This window comes from Megalobrama amblycephala, linkage group LG11 (genome assembly GCF_018812025.1).
Source record: "Megalobrama amblycephala isolate DHTTF-2021 linkage group LG11, ASM1881202v1, whole genome shotgun sequence".
NCBI classification, from domain to species: domain Eukaryota; kingdom Metazoa; phylum Chordata; class Actinopteri; order Cypriniformes; family Xenocyprididae; genus Megalobrama; species Megalobrama amblycephala.
In genome coordinates, this window is record NC_063054.1 from 36385080 (window position 1) to 36396072 (window position 10993).

The 10993-nt window shown below is 39.6% G+C and overlaps 1 protein-coding gene across 2 annotated transcripts in view; it reads left to right on the forward strand.

The window, feature by feature from the left end:
* The window catches only part of fut8b (fucosyltransferase 8b (alpha (1,6) fucosyltransferase)), a 125295-nt gene extending 114762 nt beyond the window's left edge, over positions 1-10533 (forward strand). The window contains exons 11-12 of one of the 2 annotated variants that reach the window (XR_007187168.1): positions 8989-9411; positions 9583-10533. Coding sequence is in view for 1 of the 2 variants with exons in the window: in XM_048207776.1 (XP_048063733.1) it covers positions 8989-9318 (330 nt within the window). In the remaining variant the exon portion in view is untranslated. Of the gene's footprint in view, positions 1-8988 lie in introns of both variants that reach the window. The other variant, XM_048207776.1, reaches the window with a different exon arrangement.
* Positions 10534-10993: the final 460 nt, after the last annotated feature.

The following is a 10993-nucleotide window of genomic DNA, read 5'->3' on the forward strand; positions in this document are numbered from 1 at the left end:
TGTTTTTAACTTTAGTTAGTGTGTAATGTTGCTGTTTGAGCATAAACAACATCTGCAAAGTTATGACGCTCAAAGTTCAATGCAAAGAGAGATATTTTCTTTTAAAGAAATCGCTGTTTAAGGACTACAACAAACAGCTGTTTCATAATTTCAGAATTTCATTATTAACGTCAAAAGTTTTATCTGTTAGTAATATTTAATGGAGCTGAGCTGACATGAGCTGCTGTATTTTTTTAACTAACATTAACAAAGGTTAATAAACACCATTTCACCATTCTTGTTTTTCCCTCCCACCATTTTTAGGGCCCAAGCGAAAATTCGCGCAGGGCCCTCTTGTTTTTCTAAGGATTATTATTATTAGGGCCCAAGCGAAAATTCGCGCAGGGCCCTCTTGTTTTTCTAAGGATTATTATTAGGGCCCAAGCGAAAATTCGCGCAGGGCCCTCTTGTTCTTCTAAGGATTATTAGGGCCCAAGCGAAAATTCGCGCAGGGCCCTCTTGTTCTTCTAAGGATTATTATTATTTTTTTTTTTTTTTTTTTTTTTATTTTTTTTCCGTCTTCCGGGGCTTTTTGGGGGCCTTAACATGCTCAAAAACTCTTGAAAATTGGCACACACATTGGAATCCGCGGCCATTAGGACGCCGGAGAGGCTGGTACCCGGGCGTGGCAGGGGGGCTCGACAGCGCCCCCTTGAAAAAAGTCTGAAAATTTGGTCCATATATTAAACACGCTTGCACGTATTAGTATGAAACTCAGTACACATATAGACCTCATCGGGCCGAACAACTTTCGTGCTCTAAGTTAAACACCACGCCAACAGGAAGTCAGCTATTAAGGGTTGTTTGAAAAACGCATGCTCTGGAATTTGATATACTCCTCCTAGACGATTAATCCGATCGCCACCAAACTCGGTCAGCATGAAGTCAAGACACTGATGATTAAAAATTGCCAGGGGATTTTTGATATCTCGAACGGTTTGGCCGTGGCGAGGCAACGAATTTATGGCGAGAAAAAGGAAACAGGAAATGTGTTATAACGTCTGCATACATATATTGATCTTTATGAAACTTCACGAGTGTGTTCGTTATAGGAGTCTGATCACATGGATGTGACTATTGTGAGTCAAAGTTATAGCGCCACCAACTGGCAGCAGGAAGTGTATCACTTTTTGAAATGTTTTGAGATCACCCTCTTATTTTTACCTGATTTGCTTCAAACTTCATCAGTGTAATGTCAATACACAGCAGATGTAGACCTATGACAGGATTTTTGATATTTGAAATATTGTTGCCATGGCAACAGGTCAAACTGTAATAATATTCTTGAGTGTTTTTGAGGCTCTTAACATGCTTCAAATTGCATGAAACTCGACACACACATCAATATTGTCAACCAGTAGACATGGACAAAGCCATAGAAATGGGCGTGGTGGAGGGGCTCAGTAGCGCCACCTTTTGACAAAAGTGGGGGGGTTAGTTTTTCCTACAATCACCAAACTCGGTACACATATTGTTCTCATCAAGCCGGACAATTTTCTAATTTACATTCATTAGCTCCGACCAACAGGAAGTCAGCTATTTTGGTTTGAATGTTAATTTTTTGAAAAAACAGGCTATGAATTTTATACTACTGCTCCTACAGGGTTTATCCAATTTACACCAAACTTTTTTTAACTTGTTGCTAACACATTGAAGTTGTTTAATTGCAAACGGATTTTGGATATCTCAAACGGTTTGGCCGTGGCGAGGCAACGAATTTATGGCAAGAAAAGGGAAACAAAGTGTTATAACTTCTGCATACATTAATTGATTTTGATGAAACTTCGGCTTAGTCTTCGTTGTACAAGGCTGATCACATGGATGTGACTATTGTGATTCAAAGTAATAGCGCCACCAACTGGAAGCAGAAAATGTGTCACTTTCAGCATACATTGAGATCACCCTCTTATTTTTACCTGATTTGCTTCAAAATTCATCAGAATAATGTTAAAACTTGGCACATGTAATCCTTTGAAAATGGGCAGGGAGGAGGGGCTCTATAGTGGCACCTTGTAGTGCAGTAAATGTGGAGTGAATTTGACATAGTCCTTTGATGTTTAACCGTTTTAAGTGCCTATTGCCCGCTGTGCACAGTTGCCCTGAAGCCACCGGGGTGGCGGTGCCACCGGGCTTGGGCCCGCCATCGCTGCTCGCAGCTATATTTATTATTTTTTTTTTTTTTTTTTTTTTATTTTTTTTCCGTCTTCCGGGGCTTTTTGGGGGCCTTAACATGCTCAAAAACTCTTGAAAATTGGCACACACATTGGAATCCGCGGCCATTAGGACGCCGGAGAGGCTGGTACCCGGGCGTGGCAGGGGGGCTCGACAGCGCCCCCTTGAAAAAAGTCTGAAAATTTGGTCCATATATTAAACACGCTTGCACGTATTAGTATGAAACTCAGTACACATATAGACCTCATCGGGCCGAACAACTTTCGTGCTCTAAGTTAAACACCACGCCAACAGGAAGTCAGCTATTAAGGGTTGTTTGAAAAACGCATGCTCTGGAATTTGATATACTCCTCCTAGACGATTAATCCGATCGCCACCAAACTCGGTCAGCATGAAGTCAAGACACTGATGATTAAAAATTGCCAGGGGATTTTTGATATCTCGAACGGTTTGGCCGTGGCGAGGCAACGAATTTATGGCGAGAAAAAGGAAACAGGAAATGTGTTATAACGTCTGCATACATATATTGATCTTTATGAAACTTCACGAGTGTGTTCGTTATAGGAGTCTGATCACATGGATGTGACTATTGTGAGTCAAAGTTATAGCGCCACCAACTGGCAGCAGGAAGTGTATCACTTTTTGAAATGTTTTGAGATCACCCTCTTATTTTTACCTGATTTGCTTCAAACTTCATCAGTGTAATGTCAATACACAGCAGATGTAGACCTATGACAGGATTTTTGATATTTGAAATATTGTTGCCATGGCAACAGGTCAAACTGTAATAATATTCTTGAGTGTTTTTGAGGCTCTTAACATGCTTCAAATTGCATGAAACTCGACACACACATCAATATTGTCAACCAGTAGACATGGACAAAGCCATAGAAATGGGCGTGGTGGAGGGGCTCAGTAGCGCCACCTTTTGACAAAAGTGGGGGGTTAGTTTTTCCTACAATCACCAAACTCGGTACACATATTGTTCTCATCAAGCCGGACAATTTTCTAATTTACATTCATTAGCTCCGACCAACAGGAAGTCAGCTATTTTGGTTTGAATGTTAATTTTTTGAAAAAACAGGCTATGAATTTTATACTACTGCTCCTACAGGGTTTATCCAATTTACACCAAACTTTTTTTAACTTGTTGCTAACACATTGAAGTTGTTTAATTGCAAACGGATTTTGGATATCTCAAACGGTTTGGCCGTGGCGAGGCAACGAATTTATGGCAAGAAAAGGGAAACAAAGTGTTATAACTTCTGCATACATTAATTGATTTTGATGAAACTTCGGCTTAGTCTTCGTTGTACAAGGCTGATCACATGGATGTGACTATTGTGATTCAAAGTCATAGCGCCACCAACTGGAAGCAGAAAATGTGTCACTTTCAGCATACATTGAGATGACCCTCTTATTTTTACCTGATTTGCTTCAAAATTCATCAGAATAATGTTAAAACTTGGCACATGTAATCCTTTGAAAATGGGCAGGGAGGAGGGGCTCTATAGTGGCACCTTGTAGTGCAGTAAATGTGGAGTGAATTTGAAATAGTCCTTTGATGTTTAACCGTTTTAAGTGCCTATTGCCCGCTGTGCACAGTTGCCCTGAAGCCACCGGGGTGGCGGTGCCACCGGGCTTGGGCCCGCCATCGCTGCTCGCAGCTATATTTTTTTTTATTTATTTTTTTATTTTTTTTTTATTTATTTTTTTTTCCGTCTTCCGGGGCTTTTTGGGGGCCTTAACATGCTCAAAAACTCTTGAAAATTGGCACACACATTGGAATCCGCGGCCAACAGGGCCGGGCAGAAGCTGGTACCCGGGCGTGGCAGGGGGGCTCAACAGCGCCCCCTTGAAAAAGGTCTGAAAATTTGGTCCATATATTAAACACGCTTGCACGTATTAGTCTGAAACTCGGTACACATATAGACCTCATCGGGCCGAACAACTTTCGTGCTCTAAGTTAAACGTCACGCCAACAGGAAGTCAGCTATTAAGGGTTGTTTGAAAAACGCATGCTCTGGAATTTGATATACTCCTCCTAGACGATTAATCCGATCGCCACCAAACTCGGTCAGCATGAAGTCAAGACACTGATGATTAAAAATTGCTAGGGGATTTTTGATATCTCGAACGGTTTGTCCGTGGCGAGGCAACGAATTTATGGCGAGAAAAAGGAAACAGGAAATGTGTTATAACGTCTGCATACATATATTGATCTTTATGAAACTTCACAAGTGTGTTCGTTATAGGAGTCTGATCACATGTATGTGACTATTGTGAGTCAAAGTTATAGCGCCACCAACTGGCAGCAGGAAGTGTATCACTTTTTGAAATGTTTTGAGATCACCCTCTTATTTTTACCTGATTTGCTTCAAACTTCATCAGTGTAATGTCAATACACAGCAGATGTAGACCTATGACAGGATTTTTGATATTTGAAATATTGTTGCCATGGCAACAGGTCAAACTGTAATAATATTCTTGAGTGTTTTTGAGGCTCTTAACATGCTTCAAATTGCATGAAACTCGACACACACATCAATATTGTCAACCAGTAGACATGGACAAAGCCATAGAAATGGGCGTGGTGGAGGGGCTCAGTAGCGCCACCTTTTGACAAAAGTGGGGGGGTTTGTTTTTCCTACAGTCACCAAACTTGGTACACATATTGTTCTCATCAAGCCGGACAATTTTCTAATTTACATTCATTAGCTCCGACCAACAGGAAGTCAGCTATTTTGGTTTGAATGTTAATTTTTTGAAAAAACAGGCTATGAATTTTATACTACTACTCCTACAGGGTTTATCCAATTTACACCAAGCTTTTTTTAACTTGTTGCTAACACATTGAAGTTGTTTAATTGCAAACGGATTTTGGATATCTCAAACGGTTTGGCCGTGGCGAGGCAACGAATTTATGGCAAGAAAAGGGAAACAAAGTGTTATAACTTCTGCATACATTAATTGATTTTGATGAAACTTCGGCTTAGTCTTCGTTGTACAAGGCTGATCACATGGATGTGACTATTGTGATTCAAAGTCATAGCGCCACCAACTGGAAGCAGAAAATGTGTCACTTTCAGCATACATTGAGATGACCCTCTTATTTTTACCTGATTTGCTTCAAAATTCATCAGAATAATGTTAAAACTTGGCACATGTAATCCTTTGAAAATGGGCAGGGAGGAGGGGCTCTATAGTGGCACCTTGTAGTGCAGTAAATGTGGAGTGAATTTGAAATAGTCCTTTGATGTTTAACCGTTTTAAGTGCCTATTGCCCGCTGTGCACAGTTGCCCTGAAGCCACCGGGGTGGCGGTGCCACCGGGCTTGGGCCCGCCATCGCTGCTCGCAGCTATATTTTTTTTTATTTATTTTTTTATTTTTTTTTTATTTATTTTTTTTTCCGTCTTCCGGGGCTTTTTGGGGGCCTTAACATGCTCAAAAACTCTTGAAAATTGGCACACACATTGGAATCCGCGGCCAACAGGGCCGGGCAGAAGCTGGTACCCGGGCGTGGCAGGGGGGCTCAACAGCGCCCCCTTGAAAAAGGTCTGAAAATTTGGTCCATATATTAAACACGCTTGCACGTATTAGTCTGAAACTCGGTACACATATAGACCTCATCGGGCCGAACAACTTTCGTGCTCTAAGTTAAACGTCACGCCAACAGGAAGTCAGCTATTAAGGGTTGTTTGAAAAACGCATGCTCTGGAATTTGATATACTCCTCCTAGACGATTAATCCGATCGCCACCAAACTCGGTCAGCATGAAGTCAAGACACTGATGATTAAAAATTGCCAGGGGATTTTTGATATCTCGAACGGTTTGTCCGTGGCGAGGCAACGAATTTATGGCGAGAAAAAGGAAACAGGAAATGTGTTATAACGTCTGCATACATATATTGATCTTTATGAAACTTCACAAGTGTGTTCGTTATAGGAGTCTGATCACATGTATGTGACTATTGTGAGTCAAAGTTATAGCGCCACCAACTGGCAGCAGGAAGTGTATCACTTTTTGAAATGTTTTGAGATCACCCTCTTATTTTTACCTGATTTGCTTCAAACTTCATCAGTGTAATGTCAATACACAGCAGATGTAGACCTATGACAGGATTTTTGATATTTGAAATATTGTTGCCATGGCAACAGGTCAAACTGTAATAATATTCTTGAGTGTTTTTGAGGCTCTTAACATGCTTCAAATTGCATGAAACTCGACACACACATCAATATTGTCAACCAGTAGACATGGACAAAGCCATAGAAATGGGCGTGGTGGAGGGGCTCAGTAGCGCCACCTTTTGACAAAAGTGGGGGGTTTGTTTTTCCTACAGTCACCAAACTTGGTACACATATTGTTCTCATCAAGCCGGACAATTTTCTAATTTACATTCATTAGCTCCGACCAACAGGAAGTCAGCTATTTTGGTTTGAATGTTAATTTTTTGAAAAAACAGGCTATGAATTTTATACTACTACTCCTACAGGGTTTATCCAATTTACACCAAGCTTTTTTTAACTTGTTGCTAACACATTGAAGTTGTTTAATTGCAAACGGATTTTGGATATCTCAAACGGTTTGGCCGTGGCGAGGCAACGAATTTATGGCAAGAAAAGGGAAACAAAGTGTTATAACTTCTGCATACATTAATTGATTTTGATGAAACTTCGGCTTAGTCTTCGTTGTACAAGGCTGATCACATGGATGTGACTATTGTGATTCAAAGTCATAGCGCCACCAACTGGAAGCAGAAAATGTGTCACTTTCAGCATACATTGAGATCACCCTCTTATTTTTACCTGATTTGCTTCAAAATTCATCAGAATAATGTTAAAACTTGGCACATGTAATCCTTTGAAAATGGGCAGGGAGGAGGGGCTCTATAGTGGCACCTTGTAGTGCAGTAAATGTGGAGTGAATTTGACATAGTCCTTTGATGTTTAACCGTTTTAAGTGCCTATTGCCCGCTGTGCACAGTTGCCCTGAAGCCACCGGGTGGCGGTGCCACCGGGCTTGGGCCCGCCATCGCTGCTCGCAGCTATATTTATTATTATTTTTTTTTTTTTTTTTTTTTTTTTTTTTTTTTTTTTTTTCCGTCTTCCGGGGCTTTTTGGGGGCCTTAACATGCTCAAAAACTCTTGAAAATTGGCACACACATTGGAATCCGCGGCCAACAGGGCCGGCAGAAGCTGGTACCCGGGCGTGGCAGGGGGCTCAACAGCGCCCCCTTGAAAAAGGTCTGAAAATTTGGTCCATATATTAAACACGCTTGCACGTATTAGTCTGAAACTCGGTACACATATAGACCTCATCGGGCCAAACAACTTTCGTGCTCTAAGTTAAACGTCACGCCAACAGGAAGTCAGCTATTAAGGGTTGTTTGAAAAACGCATGCTCTGGAATTTGATATACTCCTCCTAGACGATTAATCCGATCGCCACCAAACTCGGTCAGCATGAAGTCAAGACACTGATGATTAAAAATTGCCAGGGGATTTTTGATATCTCGAACGGTTTGTCCGTGGCGAGGCAACGAATTTATGGCGAGAAAAAGGAAACAGGAAATGTGTTATAACGTCTGCATACATATATTGATCTTTATGAAACTTCACAAGTGTGTTCGTTATAGGAGTCTGATCACATGTATGTGACTATTGTGAGTCAAAGTTATAGCGCCACCAACTGGCAGCAGGAAGTGTATCACTTTTTGAAATGTTTTGAGATCACCCTCTTATTTTTACCTGATTTGCTTCAAACTTCATCAGTGTAATGTCAATACACAGCAGACGTAGACCTATGACAGGATTTTTGATATTTGAAATATTGTTGCCATGGCAACAGGTCAAACTGTAATAATATTCTTGAGTGTTTTTGAGGCTCTTAACATGCTTCAAATTGCATGAAACTCGACACACACATCAATATTGTCAACCAGTAGACATGGACAAAGCCATAGAAATGGGCGTGGTGGAGGGGCTCAGTAGCGCCACCTTTTGACAAAAGTGGGGGGTTTGTTTTTCCTACAGTCACCAAACTTGGTACACTTATTGTTCTCATCAAGCCGGACAATTTTCTAATTTACATTCATTAGCTCCGACCAACAGGAAGTCAGCTATTTTGGTTTGAATGTTAATTTTTTGAAAAAACAGGCTATGAATTTTATACTACTACTCCTACAGGGTTTATCCAATTTACACCAAGCTTTTTTTAACTTGTTGCTAACACATTGAAGTTGTTTAATTGCAAACGGATTTTGGATATCTCAAACGGTTTGGCCGTGGCGAGGCAACGAATTTATGGCAAGAAAAGGGAAACAAAGTGTTATAACTTCTGCATACATTAATTGATTTTGATGAAACTTCGGCTTAGTCTTCGTTGTACAAGGCTGATCACATGGATGTGACTATTGTGATTCAAAGTCATAGCGCCACCAACTGGAAGCAGAAAATGTGTCACTTTCAGCATACATTGAGATCACCCTCTTATTTTTACCTGATTTGCTTCAAAATTCATCAGAATAATGTTAAAACTTGGCACATGTAATCCTTTGAAAATGGGCAGGGAGGAGGGGCTCTATAGTGGCACCTTGTAGTGCAGTAAATGTGGAGTGAATTTGACATAGTCCTTTGATGTTTAACCGTTTTAAGTGCCTATTGCCCGCTGTGCACAGTTGCCCTGAAGCCACCGGGGTGGCGGTGCCACCGGGCTTGGGCCCGCCATCGCTGCTCGCAGCTATATTTCTGACTTTGTTCTTCTGGATCTGTCAGGTGTGTCGTGTGGCTTACGAGATCATGCAGACCCTTCACCCGGACGCCTCTGCTTTCTTCCGCTCTTTGGATGACATCTACTACTTCGGTGGACAGAACGCGCACAACCAAATCGCCATCTACCCGCACCAGGCGCGCACGGCTGAGGACATCCCGCTGGAGCCCGGAGACGTCATCGGAGTGGCTGGAAACCACTGGGACGGATACTCAAAAGGGGTCAACCGCAAACTGGGACGCACCGGCCTCTATCCGTCCTATAAAGTGAAGGAGAAGATCGAGACGGTGAAGTACCCCACTTACCCTGAGGCAGACAAGCTGCTGAGCTTATAGAACAACAGAGATGAATCATGAACGCAAGGACGGATAAACTTGCCTTGCGGAGGATCGCCGGATGGATGTACCTTTTAGTCTAATCTGACTGAGGTTTGTATAAATCGCATAAGGATCTCTTAGACAGCTGTGGACATCAAGAGCCTTTGAAACGGCTCTCACATCAGCAGAAGCAAATGATTAAAACATTTTTTTTTAATTGTTTTCATGTTTTTTAAATATTCTCTTGCCTTCTTTGCCACTTTCTCTGTCCTCAAACTGAAGTGAATCTCACAGAGGATGACAGGAATATGTTCAGGTCACATATCATCCACAAAATCAACAGAAAAAGTAAGAAATTATATTTTGCATTATGAAAATGAAACCTTTAGGAAATAATACCTAACTTTATATTTTTTCATCTTTTTTTTTTTTTTTGTCATTTATAATGTATTTGTTTATTTATAATGTGTTTATTTAATTTATTCACACTTACAATTATGAAAAATGTTTATTTTTTTTATTTTCACATTATGGTAGTATTTGTTATACTGACTTTTATTTAAGCTGATTTAAATGAGAATGAATTACAAACTCAAAACTTTCTGAGACATTAAAGTAATGCAAATTGGATTTAAAATGTATTTATCATGAATTTTAAATGTATTTATTTATTTAGTATTTATTTATACTTACAATTATGTTACATTTATATATAATAATGATATAATTAAAATATATTATTTAAATTATTTTCACAGTATGGTAGTATTTGATACACTGCATTTTATTTATGCTGCTTTTTTATTTTTGTTTTTTAATTAAATTCAGTTCAGTCACAGACAGTATGTTATTCAAATTGCAGAGAAAATGTGCTTAATTATTATTCAAATAATGTCAAAATGCAAAACCTGTAATATTCCTAAAACAGACCTTTTTGCAAAATATAATTTCTTATTTCTTTCTTTTGATTTAATGGTGAAATATGATCTGGACATTTTCGTGAAAATTCACCCAACTATTTTCTTCACATTGCGTTCTCATTTTTCTGTCATCACTCAGTTCTTTATCAGTCTTAAGTGTGTGTGTGTGTGTGTGTGTGTGTGTGTTCACACAAACTATTTGTGCTTTATTTATTGTGCATCCAAAGCGGTGCCTGAGATGAAAGGAAAAAGCTTTGCAGAATTTTAATTTAAAAAAAAAAAAAAAAGGAATTATTAAATAGTTGGAACTTGACAATTTACCCATTGTTGTCAAAATTACTCATTGTTACTGATCCATGAATCATTTGCCAGTTTTACAAATGAGCACAGCCATATATTCAAAAAAAAAGTTAGCATTAGTTTTGTAGCCAAATATTAGATGTTATGATTTATAAACGTGATCTCATTAGAGATTCATAAGTATTTTTATGTAAAGTGTGGCTCTAGCACATTTTTTACAATTGCACACATACATGCACTACAACATTAATGTAATGGCATGTACAGCTTCAGAGAATAACACGTTTAAAATTCATTTGTTTTGGTTCACAGAATACTGAATTCAAAGGTTCCTGCTGTTCCCTCCAGCCTTTCATCGACGGAATTTTTAAATAAGTAAATAATTCTCTAATGTTGTACATAAAACATTTTGACAGCTTCTTTTGTATTTACTGTAGCTCAAACATTCACACATGTCATGGTTTGATTCCCAG